The 22,418-nt window shown below is 36.3% G+C and overlaps 1 protein-coding gene across 1 annotated transcript in view; it reads left to right on the top strand.

Annotated features, from left to right (window-relative positions):
• The window catches only part of eys (EGF-like photoreceptor maintenance factor), a 183,479-nt gene that overhangs the window by 51,451 nt on the left and 109,610 nt on the right, over positions 1 to 22,418 (top strand). Inside the window, exons 19-24 of the mRNA XM_088012971.1 lie at positions 1,127 to 1,240; positions 2,270 to 2,383; positions 6,021 to 6,218; positions 9,654 to 9,775; positions 11,840 to 11,961; positions 13,859 to 14,118. Coding sequence (XP_087869097.1) covers positions 1,127 to 1,240; positions 2,270 to 2,383; positions 6,021 to 6,218; positions 9,654 to 9,775; positions 11,840 to 11,961; positions 13,859 to 14,118 — 930 coding nt within the window. The remainder of the gene's footprint in view (positions 1 to 1,126; positions 1,241 to 2,269; positions 2,384 to 6,020; positions 6,219 to 9,653; positions 9,776 to 11,839; positions 11,962 to 13,858; positions 14,119 to 22,418) is intronic.

Genomic DNA, 22,418 nt, shown 5'->3' with positions numbered 1-22,418 from the left:
TTTAAAGGATGCAGAGCCTGAATTCGGACACAGCTACTTTTTGTTAGACTCCCCCTAGTGGTCTGGAGCACTTCCGTTTTCAACACTTTTTGTTTGCTGCATTTCATTCGGGGGTGTCTTATTTTTTGTTTGCGTCTCTCTTTTTGTTTGCTGCATTTAATTCGGGGGTGTCTTCTTTTTTGTTTGCTGCATTTAATTCGGGGGTGTTTTCTTTTTTGTTTGCTGCATTTGATTCGGGGGTGTTTTCTTTTTTGTTTGCTGCATTTAATTCGGGGGTGTTTTCTTTTTTGTTTGCTGCATTTAATTCGGGGGTGTTTTCTTTTTTGTTTGCTGCATTTAATTTGGGGGTGTTTTCTTTTTTGTTTGCTGCATTTAATTCGGGGGTGTTTTCTTTTTTGTTTGCTGCATTTAATTCGGGGGTGTGTCTTTTCTTTTGTTTGCATGTTTTCTCTTTTGCTGCACATTTGCACCTGACGGCCACCGTAAAACACAGATAGAGATTGTTCCTGGTTTTCAAGAACTTAAAAATCTTTGCATTTTTCCAAAGTATTTGTGAAAGTCTCTGTTTTCTTTCTTACTGACAATAGACTTTGACCAAAAAAAAAAAAAAAAAAAGAAAATCAATATGTCAACATGAACTACATGCAAACCTTCATGGCTCATCTTCAGGGAAGGTAGTGAGGCTATAAAGCAAGTCCTGTCCTTTGTAGTGTTACAAGAGCAGCACAAGCAGTACTCTGTAATTACATGAATTGTTGGCGTAATTCAAAGACCCATTATCATGTTGGCATTTCACACTTTGTAACAGCCTCCTCTTGCGCTCACACAGGCTGTAAATGTGTGAGACAGTGATAGTGCAAAAAGGAAAAGGAAACATCTTGTTGCTTTGTGTGTTTGCTGTTCAGCTGCTTTGTTGACTTTGCCCAAAAAACGTGGAGCAATGCACAGCCTATAAAACGTGGAGCAATGCACAGCCTATAATGGGTCTATAGAGCTGGTGTACCTATTTTGTACATCTTCGTTTTATCACATTTATTGTTGGTGTAAACCAAGCCGTCACATCGGCACTTGTCATGATTTTACTTTATTCATCTTTTGTTTTATTTCATGTTGTTTTTTATCACAGGTAACTTCTGTGAAGTCAATATAGATGAATGCATTTCCTCTCCTTGCCTGCACAATGCTACATGTGTCGACCTTCTTCATGGCTACAAATGTGTTTGCAAGTTTGGCTTTACAGGTTTGTACATTTTACTAAGGGGAATTCTTCATCTTTTGTCTCATTTAGACCTAGAATTTTCTGACTTTCTACCACCTGCTCTAATAGTCTTGCTAGCCATGTGCATCGGATTATAGTAACATTCCTGATTTACAGTAGAAACTTTAAGTTGAACAATAAGCTTCAACAGTAATTTTTCTTAAACTAGTAAGACTTAAAATGGCAAATTATCAATTAAAATTATTAAAGGTTTCCTAACATTTTTCTAGGGCACTTACTTTACACATCGATACAAATTAAAATTGACAGTCATTGCAACCAAACTCACTTTTTCAAGACTATTGTCTTACAGTTCAATGTTCTTAAGCAAATAACTGCTAACACCAATTGAAAGCAAGGTGGAGAGAAAAGCAATAAAAAACCATCAAGTTTTATTTATTTTTGTTTTTTACAAAGACAAGTTGAGATTAATTGGGAGATATATCAATTCCACTCTTCAAAGTCAAACACAGTAATTGCTTCTCAACAGTTTCCTGACAACCCCAAATAATTCTCACGGAGAATGAATTATTGGGTAAATTACCCAAACTCTGGTTGTTTGCACAGGCAAGTCTATGCTCACTAATTGGCTCGTTTCTATTTTTCCAGACATATTACAGATAATGTGTGAAATTCCATACTAAGTACACTGAACACCATGTCGCATCACTACTTGAAATATATTACATTCTTTAATTCTGTTTCGCAGTCCCAGGTATCGTTGTTGTGTTTTGTTTGGTGAGTAATATTTGCAAAGTGCCCTTTCTCCTAAACATTTAATTTTGTCAAGTTCATGTTGGTTACCCAAGATATTTGGATGCATTTTTCAATAAGATAAAACGAATTGTTCTGAGTCACTAATGCTAAGAAACCTGTTGGACAGTAGTGATCCCTTATGACACAGATCATGAAGTGTTTGTGGCACAAACATTAAATTAATTACCTGCATTCTTTGTGCAAGTCACCCTTCACTACAACATATGTATCAGTTTGTGCTATTTTCTGTCAAAGGTACAGAATGTGAGCTTGACATTGATGAGTGTGCTTCATCTCCTTGCAAGAATGGCGCAACGTGCATTGACCTGCCCGGTAATTACTTCTGCCAGTGTGTGGCTCCATTTAAAGGTAATGAGCACTGAGAGAAGGGGGACAAAAAGCAAAGTTAATTAACTTCACATACTATTATTTTCACCCACCTGAACTCACTTCATATGACACATTAAAATGAGTACGTCTTCATTTTGTATCTCAGGTTAAAGAAAGAATACGGGCGTGATTAGACTGATGTAAGCCCCGGTCAAGTTTGGGCCACCCAAGTGTCGACTTCATCACTTTGTTAGATAGAAGGAGTGGCACTTTGCAACATTACCGGTGCATATAAAAGCTAAAGGCTTTGAGGTGGTTTGAGAAATCTTTGATGTATAATTATTTTTAGTATTTCAGTTAGAAAGTGAAATTTGTGGTTATGGTCGGTGCAATATTGACTGTGGCATGATAGCAATTTCTTGTGACTGCTGAGGTTTAAAAAAAAAAAAAATCAAGATTAATATAATGGTGTATTTCAGTTGCCCTCCATAGATCCTCTTTGAATTTTAGGTTTGATGAGTTTGGCCAGTCCAGCACAGTGAAATCACTGCTAAAACCCCAGATACCAATCCATTTGACAGTGTCTGCAGGTGCAAAGCCCTCCTGGGAAGTGAAATCGGTTTATCCATAAGGCTTTTCAGCAAAAGGAAGTATAAGGTTCTCTAAAATTCCCTGTTGGATGGCTACAGTGATTTTGGTCTTCAGAGAACACAGTGACCCAACACCAGCATATGGCATGGCTCCCCAAATGACCACTAACTGTGGACGGTTCTATTGAAACCCAAGCCAGTGCCCCTCCAATTCTCTTCCTGACTTTGTGTCCTTGATTTCCGTCAAATGCAATGTTTCTTTTAATCTGAAAAGAGGACTTTGGAACACTGCGTAACAGTCCAATCTATTTTCTCCTTTGTAAGATGGGCCTAAAATAGTCTCTGGGTCAAGATTGGCTTAACTCCAGCAATGTGACAGTTGTGATCCATGTCCTCTATGTATAAGGTTTAACAAAAGGAATGCAGCCCCTGGTCCTGAATATATCTGCCCTCAGTGGCTCTTGAGCATCTGCCCCCAAACTCTTGAATGTACTTTGCTTCACAAGCTGCAGTTAGCCTTCTGCTTGTGCATCTTTTTTTCTCCACACTTTTTTCTTCTTCTCAACTTGCCATTCACTTGATCAGATACAGAAATTTAACTGCCAGCTTCTCTACGAATAGACTTTTGTTACTTTGTGTCAATGACTCTTTGCTAACAACTGATGAGTCGTCAGTCGTCTCCATGTTCGCAGGTTAGAACTAAAACATACTGGATGCTGAACCTCAAGGACTGACTTTAGTACTTCTGGTTAAAAAATTCCTGAAATGTAACAAAGTTTTCTGAGAAAAATCATTTGGGGTTTTATTAGCTATAATCATAAAAATGAATGCTGGACATATCTAACTCCGTATGTATAATGGATTGACAGTTTGAGGCCTGTCCAGTGCATAGCCTGCCTCCTGCCCACTGGCAGATGCGTGGTTATACACCACAAATCGATGGATTGATATCAGTTTCACTTTTTGAGTTAAATTACAGAAATTAATTCATTTTTATGTTTTAATTTATTGAAGTGCAGCAGTATTTTAATTAATTTCTAAGTGGCTTCAAAAAAAAAAGAGTCTGCCATTAACTTCAAATAACCTAGTTAAAATTTTTGTACTTCAGTTCCTAAGAGCAGCTCATTGCAAATCATTAAAACATATGAAAGACATTCAGCCAGACTCTACCTTTACACATTTTGAATGAACCCTTGTTAAAACCGCAGTACCACTCTCACAGTTCTAATTAGCTCATTGGCTGTGAGATCCCCTTGAAAAGACAATAATCAAGACAGCACTTCACAAATCTGAACCTTGCTGAAGCAAGGCAGAGGAAGTGATTACTAAAAAAAAAAGAAACACTAATAATTTACACAAAGACATTTCAAACTGGCAATGGGAGTCGAGAAATTTTAGAGTCCAGATGAAAATCTAGCTCTTCAGTCTGCAATTCTAAGTGGATTAATACTTTTTTCTGTTATGTTTTACTTATTTATTTTTCTTAGAAATTGAACTGCCTTCCATCACACCAAAGCGGGTGTATGTACACCCTAAAAGAAATCAGGAATTGTACATAATACAATTGTCTTTAAGTGAACATTTAAGTGTTTTTTTTTTTAAAGTTTTGTTCATATTATATTCTTTTTTACTGCTAATTTTATTGGCAATGAGTTATTTTGATCAAAAACATTTTATTTATTTTGCAGAGATTATCAGAGGTAGGACAAAATCCCAAAATGTTTGTTTTAGCTTTTTTATTATTGATTTACTGTTCATGGCATAATTCCACAAGCACTGCATGGCATCATTAGGCTTCTACACAAAGACATTTCATATATATATATATATATATATATATATATATATATATATATATATATATATATATATATATATATATATATATATTTTTTTTTTTTTTTTTTTTTTTTTTTTTTTTAGTTGCATGTTAGTTTGCTCACATTGTTTATGTGTGCTTCACACATTGTCTGTCTGTCTGGGAATGATTCTAATTGTGTACTTTAACATTTGTGACTGGGCACAACAAAACCAGCAACAAGTCTCCCTGGGTTATTTCCAGATTCCAGAGGTATGGATTCTGAGATTTCAATTTACTTCAAACACATAGAAATGTAAAAAAAAAAAAAAAAAAAAAAAAACTGTAGAAGATTTGACCATTTGAATGTTGGCACTCTGCAAACAAGATTGGTGAGAAAACAGCCCTCAATGTTTGTCCATTTGCCTGATGACAGGTTGATGACTATGTTATCTGTAACCCAGAGAAAAGCGCAACATAAATAATTATTTTATTTTAGGTGTTACAGCCACTAGAAATGGTGAGTCAGCACAGCGCATACCACTGCTCACCCACCTGGTTACCAACATAGCACACTCAGCCCATCTTTAGCAGCGCAAGAGCTGGTGGTGTCGTGCAGGTTTCCATGACAGGCCGCCTGGCGGTCGCAGCGGAACTGACTGAAATAATATATCGCTTTGAATTGAAAGCCTATATGCATCATATTACACTGTGAGTCTTGAATACACTTCACATACATTTTTTTTTGTGAAAATCACAATTTTCTCTATTCTGTTCTGCTGTGGTGACTTGTTCCTGGTTTTGCCATGGTGCAACATATTTGACTTAAGTGTGTGTTTTGCTGAGTTTTGAACAAACTTATTTGTCATTGCTGTAGAAGAAGCAAAACAGATGTTTTGTTTTAGGTGCTTATAAAACTAAATATTTTTAATATTAAGCCATTTGGAGGGACATGATTGTATGGACTATGATAGTATTAGTCATACACAGACTTTAAATCTACTACTTGGATTATTTTACAGGATTTCAGAAATAGTTTATAAGAAGTTGATTCTGCCAGTTTATTTATCAATTAAGTAAAAGAAAAGCTCCGTCTTCCTGCTGTGTGCGTTTCTGACTTAATTTGTTTCTAGTGAGCTTCACTGAGCATAATACAGTGTCCTTAGTAGATATTTAGTTAAACCCTGTAGGTGACACCATTTTTTTTTTACATCTGAATTGTATGTCTATAGAGATTCTTTTGTTCTGCATGGTCCCTCTATGTGTGTGTTTCCTTTCCTAACTTCAGGTTATAAGTGTGAATTCTTGCCCTGTGAGGCCAGTAATCCCTGCGAGAACGGTGCTGTGTGTGTGGAAGAGTTGGATCAGGACCGCTTTCCGTTGGGCTTCCGCTGTCACTGTCGTCAGGGCTTCTCTGGCCCCCGTTGTGAAATCAATGTGGATGAGTGCAGCTCTAGTCCCTGTTTTCACGGTTTCTGCTATGATGGTAAGAAACAGCTTATGTTGGCAACATTCTTAATAACAGGCCCTCAAGATGGGAGGAAAGCTCCAGACATGCATTCATACACACACTTGCGCACGCGCATACACACATCTAATTTGTTGTGCTTTGCGCCAGTCATCTTCTGGCTTTGAAATCTGTTTCAGGATTTTCTAAAGAGGCACAGTAGTAAGTAAGTCCCTGATATTTGTGAACATATTTATCTTTATAGGGGGTCGTTGGCTTATAGGAGTTCTATTCAGTATGTAAAGTTTGGGGAGGAGAAGTAAAATCATTCTCGCAGTGTAATTATTAAGGTTTACAGTTACCGTAAAACAAAACATCTGTAAAGAAAGTGGATAAAACACATTAGAATGTGTCTCAAATATTTTTAATTATGGAGGAAGATGTTTTCAGGACAGTTAGATTGCTAAATCACCTTCCTTTGAGTTTGTAGCAGATAACATATAAACCACAGCTACGGCTAATTAAGAACAAAGTAAAACTTTACACATGCCTTGAGAGAGAAATCATGTTGCCCCTTCAGTTTGAAGCTAAATTTCTGGGGGTGAGGCTTCCCTATCACTTAATAAAGCATATCTTAGGCTCCAGCAGCATTCATCAATATGTATAATGTTACTGAGGGAAAAACATTTGGCCTAACAAGAGAAGGTTGCAGAAGCTTCTAGAAAGGACATCATCACAGGACATATCCTGAGAATATGTGCTCTATTTATTTAGGTTGTTGCTGAATAACAAGAAGAGCTGTTGCTACAAAGTTGCTCTGTTTTACCAAATCTGCCTATCATGCTGGATTTGTCAACACATGTGGCCTCCTGAAAATCTCTACATTGCAGTACAAGTCTACTTACAGTACAAGAAGTACATACTGAGCCTAGCCTGCTTTAATAATGTAGCAACACTGACTGTAACAGTCTTGCTGTACATTTGTGTAAGATTCTAATTATGGTTTAAGGCATCCCTTCTGCAATCATTAAAATTTTTAACGTGCACTTAGGTTTTATTTGGATAGATACCTCTGTCTTGCATCCTGAAGGATTTTACTGTATGTTTAGATTCAGAGATTTCCAGTGATGCAGAGAGAGGTGTGTAACCTGTAACTCTTCTTTTAGATTTCTTTTTTAGATTGTCTTTTGACTAAAATCTGTATCAGCAGATCAGACCCTTACAAAATTTCAGATCATTGCATCAGCCAACTATTTCATAATATTCCCAAGACACACAAAAAAAAAAAAAAAAAAAAAAAAATAAATTAACAAGATTTTGTCTTTGGAAGACAGAAATTCCCAGGCCAGATTATTCAATTTTTGATTCTTGACTGAAGTGCGTGGCTACACAGTAACAGAAGGCTGTGAGGCACTCCAAGAAGTCACTTGGGTGTCTTTCTCAGTATTACAGTCTCCTGAAGCTGTCACAGAACAGGAAATATTTTTAGCTAGCTCACAATGTATTGCTTTATAAATACACTTTTTTTTATTTTAGTTTTGACAATTTAATACATATTCTACATATCCATGTTGCCCATGATGCAAAATTGTGGAAAGCTGTTCATGTATAGTTGGGGAATCAAAGTCTAATGACAGAAGACAAGGTTATATTAATTCAAATAAACAGAAGAGTGTGTGTTCCTTATTTATTTATTTTTTTCAGTCAGTCACATTTATATTTTTAGCACATAACACGTTTGTTATTTATGTTATTAATGTTAGTTTAGACATTAATAACATAAATAACACATTCCCACTATCTCACATTCATAACCCATTAAAAATTGCCCTCCTTTTGACGCCATTGTTGCCTCCCTTTAAATATCCTGAACATAGTAAAATAGAGTGGTTACATATGGATTTAAAACTGTGTTCACTGGTGTCTCTGTCTGTCTTGCTTTTTCTTTTTCTCCTGAATTGTGATACTGATTTGACCCACTTTTAAAGCCGATGCTTTTGTAGGGTCACACTCACAGCTAATATGAATTACGTGGGAATAAATCTGACGTCAGGCATGAGAGTCCCACACATTGCTTTATGGAGCACACCTTACTGGTTCCTTAATATGACTTTATACAGAAATTAGTGCAAATGTTGTGGCTTAATGTAACTTATAGATGATAAATGACATAATTTGTAAGCCTAATTTGATTTCAGCCTTTATGTGTCATCTCAAGCATATGTAATTTAAAAACTAATTGGTCATAGTGATAAAAATGATGCAAACTATAAATCATGAATTATCGTAATGAAAGGTATGAATTACTTCCCACTGACCAACGATTGTTCTATAATTTAATACATTTCTTTTCTATGGATTAGAAAGATAAGATAATTCCTGTGCTATTACATTTTCTGGGTAGGACATGATCAGTGAAAAACATAATTCTGCAGCATAACGTTTGTACCGTCTAGCCATTAATGTATCCTGAAATCCTGCTACAGTTTCACCTTACTTGTTCTGTAAAACGAGATGTAATTGTAGTTGATTACTGTCTAAGGATCACTGTCTGTTCCCCTCAGTGCTACCGCACACCTCAGCCGGCTCTGTTGACCAATCCCGAGCATAACCAGGTCTCTTTAGGTTAGAGAGCAAGGGCCTCTGGATCCTACTGGCCGGTGCTCGGCAACAGCCAGCCACCAGGGACAGCATTGCATAGCCACAGTGGCTGAGATGAGTAATGCTGCTGCCACCCAGGACTTAAAGCATTTAATGAGAGTAATAGCATCTACACGCAAAAAGACAGAGTGACAGCATAGATTACGTGGTAAATCTTTGGGATAATGAAGAATCCTGGGACCCTCACTGGGGAAGTAATAAATTTACTCTTGTAAGAACTGCAATTACCTCTGTCACTGGCTGCCTGTACCCATGTTGTGCAGGAGAAACCGAGTGAGGCATCTCTATTTAACGTCATTAATAATTAAGAAGAGGGAGGAATGCATTATTAGGTGTGGGAGATTCTAAATTTTAATGGAAAAAAAAAACCTGGCATATTTATAGTATTTGGATAAAGAAAACCATAAGGATTTGAGATGTCCTTTTCTGTTGATCTACTTTCCCTCTTAGGTTATGCCCTGCGTGCATGTTGAGTGTGCTTCTTTAAAAGACAATATTTTATTGAGAAGAAACATGAGACAGCAATGAAGAATGTATGGCTTCTATAAAAAATGTTGATTTGAAGATGCTCATAATGGCAAAACCGATCAGACTAATGTTCAAGACGCATTTCCAACAAAGGCTTTACTGATGCTGCAGAAGGTGTTTATTTAAAGGTCATATTCACAGGGAAAAAAAAAAATTGGTTCCCAACGGTCATTATGCTTTATGCTAATAATCAGCACTTACCTTTGCCGAGATTTAGTACCCACAGAGCAATGAATTATTTTTACAGTACAAGGTCCTATAATTGTGCTACTATCTTTCTTCTAGTTGTAGATGGGTTTTACTGCCTTTGTAGTCCTGGTTATGCTGGCCTGAGATGTGAGGAAGACATTGATGACTGCGTGGACAGTTTGTGCAGTCCCAACTCTGTCTGTAAGGATCTCCATCAGGTGAGTGGGGTTTTGTTTTGCAAATATATATATATATATATATATATATATATATATATATATATATATTTTTTTTTTTTTAAAAGCTTCAAACTGGGATGTGTCCTGTAGGCATGTATATTATTAGCAGTATTTGATAACAGAAGGATAGTTGCGCTATATTTTAATGGGAGAAATGCATGTTACATTTTTATGGCTCCTTTGCAGTGTAAAGTATTCAGTCTGGTTATCCTATTGAAACTGAGTAAACTGGTAGCTTGGCCCACACAGCTTTATTTCAATACATTAGAACGTCATTAAAACATTTAATTATAATTCAATTCAAAGCAATATATTATTTCAGTTCATTACACAAAGTGATTTTTAAGTGTCTGTAGCGGTTAATTAAAAGCAATTAAAAGGAAGGGTTGTTAATTGAAAAATGTTGCATTGTATTATGGGTTGCACAATCATGGGAGACCTTCTCAGTTGTCCTGCAGCCAGTCGCTGGCACCCTCCACAAGAAAGACTAGCCACGAAATGTGACCGTTCACAAACATATCAATGAAAATGTGCCTGTAATGAAAAAAGTGCGATAGAAAAAGCTATTAAAGTAATATATCTACTATAGCCTTGAGAGTATTCTAAATCAAGGCTCTTTCTGGATTTGTTGAGGAGATTTACAAGCACACACTTAAAACGCTTCAACAGATTTTAGCTTAAGAACATTTAAGAAGAAGCTTTTCTTGAAACTGAAGAAGAGCTTTTTAAATGTAATGGTAAATTCAGGACAAATCCTATTTGCTACTTGTGGAACATTTTACAAAATACAAAGAAAAATCCTACTGTTGCTCCTTTTCTAACTTTAAGTGGAATTCCCTAAAACCCCTTTTAGATACAACACACGAACAGACTAGAATGGCATCTCAGTCAATATGTTTTTAATCCTAATGTTGGGGAATAATTTTCATTATCTCATTATTCAAATAGGGATGGTTTTCGGAAACTTCTTGTTTATACTTCTTGTTTGCCTCTGTGAACACCTCGTGCTGTGGAGCTTTTGCTTATTTTGGAGAATTGCAGTCCCTGAAGGTGACTTAGCAGCAAAAATGAGATTATGTTCTTTTGCCAGGGGTAAGGAATTGGAGTCTCCTGGAGGTATCTAATTTATCACAAGATGACGGCATTTTCCCTCTCTGCCTTTTGAGCCTATATAGTGCAAATTATAACAGGCAAAGTTTAAAGGCTTCCCTCTGCTGCATGAAATAGTGGTTATATTGCATTAGGCCAAAAGTTGCTTTAGAGCATTCAACAGTATGTTGACATGTTAGGATTCGCATCAACCCTTCACTGCAGCCCCTTATATTGTATGTAAAGAGGTATTTACATCAGAAAGCAATGGGCACAAAACATTTATCCGCCATGTTGTGATTTATCACCATAACTCATAATGCAAAAATGGCTAAGTGACAAGCAGTCCACATGTTGATTCAAATCCACAAGATTTAAATAGAACTGTAGAGACAATTTATGACACAGGATCTCCAAAAATACTAATACATACATACAGGGGGTTATTATTTTTTTAAATTTGCTATTAACAACCTTTCCCTGTCAGAAACCACAGTTGTAATACCGCATGCTTATAAAAGCTCATATTGTGTATATTGAATGGCACCGAGGAACAGGCTTTCATAATGTCCGTAGGGTGGAGAGTAGGAGGAATACATCTGCATAGTGGTAATAGGAAAATGTAAGACTACCATGACTCTTTGAGTTTAAACAGATTTCCGGAGGAAAGAATATTTGTTCATGAGTAGGAAGTTATATTCTGCAGTGTTTTTTATTCATAATGTTTTCAAATGTTTTAAGAATTCCATCATCTTGCTCAAGAAATTAGCGGGATGTAATATCTGTTACATGACAAACCAATTAACAGCTTCTTGTTGCGTATGCATCCCATTCAAAAAAATGTGACATTGCAATTTGTACCTATCTTTAGCTTAAACACTTTTAATACCAAGTGCAGATGAGTCAAAATTTCCCTCTGTTTATCTAGTAGTGTTTCCAATTTTTCTGTTGCAGAGCTATGACTGTGTGTGTCAGTCCGGATGGGAGGGGAAATACTGCCAACGAGAAATTGATGAATGTTTGTCGCTGCCTTGCAAAAACAACGCCACCTGCGCAGACCTTCTTGACGGCTACAAGTAGGTTGTGCTATTTGGCTCGAGGGCATTGTCCTCACAATTCGCATCAGATATTTAATAAATGCATAAAAAGAAGCTGTTTAGAGGCAGCAATATGTCCTTCCACTGACAGCGGGGATAATGAATTGCAGATGGCAAGTAAAACAAATGAGACAATCAATGGCTCACAGCATGGAAAGGTTTCAGGGGATCTGGGACTCATCGGAGAAGAGAGCCAGTGGTGCAGCTTCGGCTTATGCCCCGCTCTCACTGGGGACACGTAAAAGTGCTTCAGGTGGAAAAGTTGGGGGTTGGACAGGAATGCAATGAGGAATCGTTGCCAACTGTGTAGCGCTTGCTGTCACTAAGTGAAATATCCACCTGGCTTTAGAGCAAGTACTTCAGATTCACACACACACACACACATAGACGCGCAGGTATTCTCATTCTCTATCCCATGTCCCTCTTTCTATGTTAAGCATGCAAGCATTTCCTTTTAATCCCCACTCAGCACTCTCACCTTTGGTGTCCTACATTCAGCCATCCAGAATTAAAAGCTTCTCTCACCAGCAGTGCAATTAACCTGCAAATTTCCCACACTGTCTTACACAAAGATGCAGGACAGAAGTGCCGGCGTGTATGACATTATACTTGTATGCTAGAGAATGTGTAGAATGCAAATTACCGCACATTACTCTACAATAGCATGCAAAGTATTAATGTCCGTTTGATCACTTTCATTTTATTGTAATGTTAGAGTGACAGATTTGGATGTTTTGGTTTTGGTTTTTTTCACAATTTTTTTTTTTTTACAAATAGTCTATGGTCATATTTTCACACTTTCTACTCTTATGCAATCATATTGTTTCTGTGGATGTATTTTATTGGAACTTACTGTAACATAGTAAAAATATGCTTCACTTTCAAGTGGAAGGATTCAAAGTTGAATATTTTTCACAAGTAAAAATAAAAATGTTTTGCATTGAGAATACCGTAGCTATTGTCTACAACACTCTAAAAATCAGCGCCTTATCAAACCTTTGGCCTATTCTCAAGTCGTTTGACCATAGTGATGATAAATGGAAGTTGACGGGCAGTGGTTGTTTTCTTCCACATGTAGTACTTGTCACGTTGGCCATAAAGTGGAATTTTGGTCTCATTTGAGCAGAGCGCATTTTCCGTATGTTTGTTGTGTTCCCTTGTGTAAAACTGGGCGCACAAGTATCAGGGGAACTTGCTTCATTTAATGCTTCTGAGGGCAATTAGTTGCATGGAAGTTTGTTTTCGGTGTGAGACTAAAACGGAGATGAAAGCACAGTACACTTTTGTTGTTTTTCATGCATAAATATGCACATTTTGTAAAATGTGTTAAATTATCCTAGCCTGTTGTACATTCTTTTGGATCAAATTATGCTATTTTTAATAAGTGCACAATATTTTTTGTTATAATTTTTGGCTTATTGTATTATGTCATTCATTTTAAGATTTTATATATTTAAATGTATGACTGACCACGACAAAAACAAGAAACAAGTCTCCCCAGGACGTTTTGAGTTATTTATAGATTCTGAAAGTGTGGATTGACATGAGACAACATAGAAATTAAAATATTTGAATGTTGACACTACGGAAATAAGATCCAAGCCGGCGCTTGGTACACCCAGACGTCTTGCACAGTTGAATGGTTGCCATGGGAGATTAAAGGATTTCTCAAGCAATCATGAAAGAACAAAGGCAACACTCTAGCTATGTTTTTGATGAGGGAACGACATTGTAAAATCATGAACGTACTTAATTTACTGAACTACTTATAAAACACCCTTTCTTGTACGTAATTTATTTAGGAATTGTTTTATTAGTGTTATTAAATTACTGTTATTAAATTACTTCTACGTGTCTCCCGTCACTTGTATTCAAGGTGTTTTTGTTCACCGGGCTGGACAGGTGTGGACTGTGCACAGGATGTGAATGAGTGTGATTCTGGACCCTGTCTAAATGGAGCTCGGTGCACGCAGTCAGACATACCTGGGGAGTTCTCCTGCACCTGTTCCCCCTTCTTCACTGGCCTCTTGTGTGACCTGCCTTATGACCCCTGCGACTCCCTCCACAACCCCTGCCTGCACGGTTCCACCTGCCTGACACGCTCCAATGGAACAGCCTCTTGCAGATGCCCAGCTGGTGAGAGAACTCTTTGCAGCAGCCTCATAGTTTCGTTTCTATAATTGTCCCCCATTTTCAGTAATTTCTACATGAAGTATTTAAATAGCTGTTGCAAAGCTCAATCGAAGTTGCAAAGAAAAAATAGCATATATGCTTTATTTACCTTCCATCTGAATTATATTATTTCTATAAAATGTTGCTTTATTAACAGATATTAAAGCAATTCTAGAAAGCCCAGCAGTTGCTTGCTCTTTTGCTTTTCTCCCACATTCAATGGATGCCGCATCACTGCCGAAACAACAAATATATGTTGGTAAGGCATATATTTGTGCGGCACAGATGTGTTGTCAGACTTAAATGCCTACCATAAGTAAAAAAAATAATAATATGGTGAGATCAGAGAGTGCAGAACTTAACTGGGATACAACTGTGTTGATTGCAAAATAACTGTCTATTCTGATTTTATTTTTATTTTTTGGGTATATCCTGCTATGCGGTTTAGCCAGTCTGAAGCAATTTAAAAAATAGGAAATGAATGTTGAAAATATCACCTTAGCTTATTAAAGGTTTAACTTTTATCAAGTATTTATTCTCTCTGTGTGTCTCTTTCTCTCTTCCTCTGTCTCTTTTTCTCTCGTTTGCTGAAGTTTACATAAATGATTTTCAAACTAATTTTAAGTTATTATCTTGAACAGTCATAGAACGAGAGAAAGTCTGAGAAAGAACAAAGAGAAAGTCTGAGAAACAACATGCCCAGGTGGTCTGAGACCGGCTGGGCATGTCAGATACTTAAACCAAACCATGAAAATAGAACGTAAGAAAATGCCTCCTTCTGGATCAGACGGATGATGACTTTCATGGAAAATAATTGCATTTCTGCTCCAGGTTTGCAGCCTCTGAGTAAGTGCATGCTACTCTGTAATATTTATGCGCAATAAACTCTGTAATATTTTATCAGAAATATACAGAAATGTTTTTTTGATGAATGAAGGGTATTTCATTACACATATATTGCATGTTTGCAGAATTTACAAGTATATATCTGGTATGTAGATCTTTATATGTTTGATAAGTTTAAAAAAAATTCTCACTGTCTAGTGAAACTAGTATTTTCCTGTATTAAGTAAGCTAAGGATAACCCAACTTTTTTATTTGCTAACTGCCACAATACTAAGTGAGTATTTCTTTATTTTTATTTAAACACTCTTTAAATTCAGAAGTTTGCATGTATTTACTTACCATCAGGTAAAATTGCCATTAAAGTGCATGACATGGGTTAACATTTTGATTATCCATCCATTATCCAACACACTTATCCCTTGCGGGGTTGCCATGGGTACTGCTGCTTCTCACCATCCCAACCCAAATGACCAAACAGAGGATCTCATCCACAAACTTAAGGAATTTGGTTCTATAAAAGCAAAATGAATAAATAAAACACAGTAACATCAGTAAACATGATGTACAGAGTTCCTTAAAATAAATGATGCAAAATATTTAAAAGGCCAGCTTAAAAAAAGGCCATTTATTCAGGGTAAAATTGTTTTATCCAGAATTATTTAACACATTAACATCAATAACATATTGGTGTTTGCTTTTTTAAACTTATCAGGTGGTTGAGCATTCCTGTACACAAATCTACTTGTATTTAACAACAAGCTGGTTGCATGTAGATTTTACATGGATTTTTGCTTGCATTGAAAATGAAAATTTTAGTTCTGTTAGATTTTATCCAACATTTATATAATAGAAATTGATTTATTTTTTCTTTACTTGCTAACTTCTCATCATACAGGTTGGATGCTATGAGGTTGCGCTGTAACTAATGGCTCTCTCTGCACAGAGATGAAAGAGATGTTGCCAGATATAAATAGAGCAGCTGGGTTAGTTTCAGAAAGGTTCCTTGGAGAGGAATAGGAAATTGGGAACTGGCTGCATACATTACAACAAGAGCTTTGCGTGGGCTTGGTCGTTTTCTCTTCACACAAGCGACTGTGACTCACTACTCTTCCTTATTATTCACCATAAATCCAACCTACATAACAGTCACAGAGCTGTTATACAACTTGTGACTTGAGTTGTTATTTACCATTGAACATAGGTTATAAGTCAAGGAAATTGTGTTGGCTTCACAGTATGTCTAATTAGATTTTTGAAAAATCTGCATATGTCTGCAGATTTAATCCCGAAGGCAAATTGTGTGTCACATTCTGTAGATGACCATCAGACATGAATGTTTTCAAGGTTATTTTACTTTTATTTGGTTCATTTATTGTTCTGTATAGCTTCTGGTGAATGTTCACTAAAGGACACTGAAACGTAAAAAGATTTGTTTTTAATGGAGACTTATTAGTCTTATTATGGACCTTGAGTGTTAACTAAGTTCAAAAGCAGTTTCGCAGTAGTTGGTGGTCAAAGACAGCCTGCAGGGGTGTGTACTACAGAACTGCTTCGAAATTCATCCATCCGTACCTGCTTCATCTTCTTCAGGCCCATGGAGGCCTAAAGCTCAACCTTGCTGTCTTTGGACCAGATGAAAAATACACTTTGAATATGACCCCAGTTTATCACAGGGCTTTTGCAGAGCCAGAACACCATATGCACTCAAGGTCATATTTATGGTCAATTTAGCATTTCTGATTTTTTTTTTCATATGTCTCTGGACTATGAGGTAAATCTGAGCTACAAGAAAAAAAAAAAAAAAAAAAAAACAGGAACAAGGATAGCATGGAAATACAGAAAATATGTGGCTAGCTTGACATCAGTATATATTGGTTGGTTTGCACAATTTGAATTCTTGAGAATTACTTCAGTTTAACATATATTATTTTTCCACTACAATGAAATTGAATTTCTGTCCATTTACCATATGTGGGATTTAACACAAGGACTGAAATTGTGTAGACCCTTTCTAGTCTAACTAGGTGACAGATTGACAAGTGGCAGGAGGAAGCTGGGATCAAGCCCACAACATTTAGATAACAAGACATTGACTCTTCAAACTGAGTCACAGTCACCCCGTAGCATGTTTTCTTGAAAACCAAAAATGTTTCCAAAATCACATTTGGAGGACTATCAAACTTGTCATCAAATTTTATACAATAGATCCAATCTGATATATTAATCAGGATCTTCTACACCTGCTGCTACAGATATTTTCACATCCATAATACTTAAGAATTGTTTTTGTTCCTGGTGTTAAATAGGATAACATGAACACACTCCATAGGTACTGTCAGCAATACTACTACATACTTCCTTTTGTGTGTCAAGAATGACACGTATTATCTTTGTGTTCATGGGATATTTTAGTCATTTTTAATAAAGACAATTATTTGTAATGAATTTTGTAGTATAATAATTTTCACAGAAGATTGATTTTATTAGGGGTGCACCGATTACAGTTTTCTGGCTGATCAACAATCTTTAAACTTTACCTTTAATAACATAAAGTTACCTAATTTTTAAAGTTCAATCAGTAATACTTTTATAACAAATTTATATCAGTAATGATTTCTTGGTTAATGTCAAGTTGTCATAACAAACACATTTTGAATAATGTCAACTTTGTATTAAAAGTGTCATAATTTACTGAATGATTATGACAACAGTCATAAATATTCATGAAGGCTTATTCATGTTCATGACAGGTGTTATGTCATGTTTATGACAGTGTCATGACAGTCTTATTCACCCCCCTTCAAATAAAGTGTTACCCTTTATTTTTATTATAGATAAACTGTATTAGAATTAAGATGGGTTGGTTCTCAAAACTAGCTGGGGAAACCCATAGAGACTCTATGAAAAAAATACACTACATATAAACTTATGCCATGTGATTGACTGAACCATCTTTTACTTAATTTATCATAGGTTGTTTTCAAACAGTCAGATGAATGGATCAAAGCTCCTGTATTTGTCTATCAGCAAGAACGGAAACTTTTTTTTTTTAAAATAAAGACTTAAGTTTCTCTACTTTGGTATCAGCTTTTGAAGGACTATCACCTGTAAAACTTGGACTCAACTACTGGATTTTGGAATGAAGCCCGATCCTGAATATTCATTTACCTTAACTCGTAAACTTTGAACTCTACATACAGTATGTAATATTGTGAGACTTTTACCGTGGAAAGCAACTATTGCAAGATATTGCTGACAAGTTTGTAAAATAAGTTACTGTATTTTATGGTGTGACAAAAATTAAGATGTCAAGAAATGTTTCCACTACCACTGTAGAGACGTAGACTCAGGTTGCCTCTTCAAAATAAGGTGTAGTTGTCAAATAAATAGGCACACAAGATTCTAATAATTCTGATCATTTTACAGCAAATGAGCAAATATAGAAAATGAAATCAAACTTACTCAAAAACTGCTTTACAGTTTGTTTTTTAAAGCCAGTATTTTACTCAGAATGTTGAGTTTTAATTCAAATTTCTAGAAATCAAATTTTAAAACAAATCAGTTCCTGTAAACTGTGCCATACAAAATACACAGTTTGAAATGTGAAAATCAATGACTGATTGATTGAACTGAGCTAGAGGATTTTCTTTGTCAAGACTTTTTATCAAGGCTGTCTTTGATCAAATAAGTTACACAGTTCTTCAGAAAAAAATATGCATTCTTACTTTGTCAGACTTTCTGCACAGATTGTTTTTATAAAGATAAGTGTGTGGTCATAGTTTTCCCAAAGTACTTAATTTAGGGTTAGGGCATTTTTAAAAATTGTTGATGTGGCAACTTTAGTGTTCCTCAGTTCTTCATGTTCTAAAAGGCAGTCATTTAGAGGTTTCTAGTGGGACTAACATTAAAGGATTTTTGCACAACACAGTCACAATGGGAGTGAGTTTTGTCTACAAAGGTACACCGTGTGAACCTGGAGGGCAAAAACCAAAGTTTGCTGAATGAAATAAAAAGAAAATATAGGTGCAACAGTCATCCTTTGATCACGGAGAGATTGTATAAGAAGGTTTTGTTCTTGCGAACAATGACTGTGCTGAGACTCTGACCAGGAGGCTAAAGTCATCTTTTCTGACTGGCACAGCTGTTCCGCTTTCCTCCTAATGAGGAGACCCAGCGGGGAGTGGCAAACCTCATAGAAGAGAAACCTGAAAATGAAGGAGTTAGGGGAGTGTGTGTGTAGTGCGTAGGGTTCCTGGTCAACAACAACAACAAACGAAACAAATAACACTTAGCTTTTTTACAATGAACCATATTGTCACCAGCGGCTTGACATTCAATGTACGTATAGAGAGGTTATAACACTGACCCTAACCTTGGAACATTGAGTGTGCTTCCTGTCGCCTACTTAGACTGGATCTGTGAAGCCTTTACGGGGGACAGGCTCAACCAGCAAAGGATTTCTCTTTTTCAAATGAGAGATTTGGTTTCCTGTCTTCTTGCTAAAAACACAATATATACGGTATATGTTAGAAACTATTTTAATTTGGCCTACCATAGAGATCTGTAGTCTATCGGCTAATATTTGTTGGTGACAAAATTGGCTGACATCAAAACACAGCAAGCAGGAATCCAGTTAGTCACCATTGAGATGATGCCTGTCATTGCCAGGTCTTCCTTGAAATGAGATGTTTTTTAAAGAAGAGCTGGCAATAATAGGCAGCAGCATAAAACAAAATGGTTACAAATGTTACATACAAATAACATCCACAAAAACAACCTAAAAAGTTGTAACACCTACAAATTCCACTCAATATGGCTTAATCAGTGTTTTCACATTGATTAAGAGTGAAGTGCATTAGAGTAGAGATGCATTAAGCATTTTCTCAATGCTGATGAGAATTAGACAATTATTAGTTTGACCAGAGCAGATGGTCAGTGAAAGCACTATGCTTAAATACTAACAGATAATGCAAACAGCAACACTCAGCAGTGTGGGAATTGTTAAAAATATGTTCAGAAAACCAGGAGATTTAGATTTGAAAATATTTTCATTCAACCAAGAAGTTTGTTTCCCCACAGTAGTGAGACACACACCTTTCAAAAGATTGTGCAAAAAAAAAAAATCAAATATTAAATTGAAGTTATCTGGGGGTTTTTTTGGGTTTTTTTACATTTTGTTTAATTTCCTTAACTCTCATCTCAACATGTGTCCTCATGACAGTAAAAGGGTTACAAAGTGCCATGTCTAAAAATGTTTTATTTTTCTCAATAATCAACAGAAAAAGTGTTTTTGTGTGAGAGAAATCAAACTCTTATGATTGCTGCGTAATATTTTCAATGTTTTCACTGGTACTTTGACAAAATCTACATCAGGAGCGGTACTGGCAGTTTCCTGGGCAAGCAACATTCAGCTCCCTGTGGTTTAATCTGTTAGTGTCTTCAGTATACTGGTGTGGTCACGCTTCAGGAATAAGTCTCTGCAGTCTGGAGTTTAGTTGAACCTCGAAGATTTTATTACAAACTGCAGCCTAAGTCAGCACATCTGAATCACGAGGAATTCTTGGCCCGATCATAAAGAAGTCCCCCCGCTGGACAACGTCCCAGTTATAAGGCTCTGACAAACACATATTGCCCAAAGTAAACACATTACCACATACTTTTATGTTCCACATTTATGTCTTCTTTGGGTCCTGAGGGTGGATTGTCTGCTGCTGCGTCTGGAGTACATAGATTAAGCTTGTATTTTGAGCTCGGTGTCTTTTGACCTTTGACCTGACGGTTTTTCCCAAACATTCTGTTGTGGGATTGAGTCCTCTGAAGTGAAGGGGGTGATGGATGATGGGGAAGGGGGAGGAATGGTGATGGGTCAAACCTGCTAAAGAACTGGTTCAGGTTTGAGTTTGCCTCCTGCTACACATTTAAGTAATGAGCTATGCCAGTTCAAGAATTGACACACACCTAATATAAACCATGCACCACCTCAGATGAGTTAAAAAGTCTCTTCTTATTACATTTGTTTTGTCCTTTTGTAAAGGAGTTGGATTGTGTGAAGCATAGCAGACCTGTTTCAACTGATAAACCAGCTGCCCCAACAGATGAAGTATATCTGAATAGGCAGGTTTACTTTATGGCATCGTAGAAGATCATTCTTTCTGTGTCACAGGAAAATAAAGAAGCACTGTATAGAAAATAAATTAAAAACACACAAAAAAAAACCTTTCAGTAATGATGAAAAATATCAAATAAAAAAAAATAGCCAAGATATGATAAGACCATGCAGTATTTTATAAACCAAGAAGGAATATTTTCCAACCTTCCTCTTTCAAACAAGTAGCCAGTGCAATGATTGCACTGACCTGATGTTTGAATGCAAATTATATTTTATGTATTACTTTCTGTATTAGAGAAGAATTGCTCCACACTTGGATTTATAGAAACTGCCGTGGCTTAGATGACGGGATCCTGTTGATCATACAGGTTAGTTTTTTAAGCTTTTTCTTTGTATATTTGTTTTTTTATTACTAATACTTTTAGCATTGTGCCTTAGGAAACCAGCAAAGGAACTTTAAATGTCAACGTAGCTGTACTTAAAACTCTCAAGATAAAATCAAAAATTAAAGGTCAAAGATCGGCCATTTAGGATGCAATTCACTGCATGTAAATTAAGGACAATGGTTTTGCTTAATATTTTGAAAGTGAAGGCACGCAGAGAATAAATAAGCATTATTATGTTGAAAATGTTAGGTTTCGAATTAAAGAGTGTTCCCCATTGGGGAAGGGTCAGAAAAGGTCAGTAATATTTGATTGTTGAGGGCAAAGGCTAATCTTTTCCTTAACTTTGAGACCTCTGTTCCAAGCGTAGACAACTGATGCATACAAGAAGTGGCGGAAAATCATTATTAAATCAACTGTGTTCATAAAAAATACCATACCATACCATACCAACTTTATTTATAAAGCACTTTAAAACAACCACAGCTGATACAAAGTGCTGTACATCAAAACACAACATAATAAAAAAATAAGAACTTACAGTTTAAAAACAAAAACATACAATTTAAAATTAGATCCCGCTAGAGTCGAGAGCCAAGTAAAATAGATGGGTTTTAAGACGAGCTTTAAAAGTGGACAGTGAAGGGGCCTCTCTGACCTGCAAAGGCAAGTTATTCCATAATTTGGGGCCCATGACAGAGAAAGCCCGGTCCCCTCTGAGCTTCCTTCTTGATCTCTGTTCCTCCAAAAGCAGCTGATCTGCGGACCTGAGAGACCGATAAGGTATGTATGGGTGAAGAAGCTCAGAGAGGTAAGCCGGGGCAAGTTTATGTAGTGATTTAAAAACAAACATAAGAATTTTAAAATGAATCCTAAAATATACAGGCAGCCTGTGAAGTGAGGCCAGGACAGGGGTCACGTGTTCC

This window comes from Poecilia mexicana, unplaced genomic scaffold (assembly GCF_051168715.1).
Source record: "Poecilia mexicana isolate PSO_F unplaced genomic scaffold, ASM5116871v1 scaffold_15, whole genome shotgun sequence".
Taxonomy (NCBI): domain Eukaryota; kingdom Metazoa; phylum Chordata; class Actinopteri; order Cyprinodontiformes; family Poeciliidae; genus Poecilia; species Poecilia mexicana.
The sequence above is the reverse complement of the archived record's forward strand: the minus strand, read 5'-3'. Positions and strand labels throughout refer to the sequence as shown.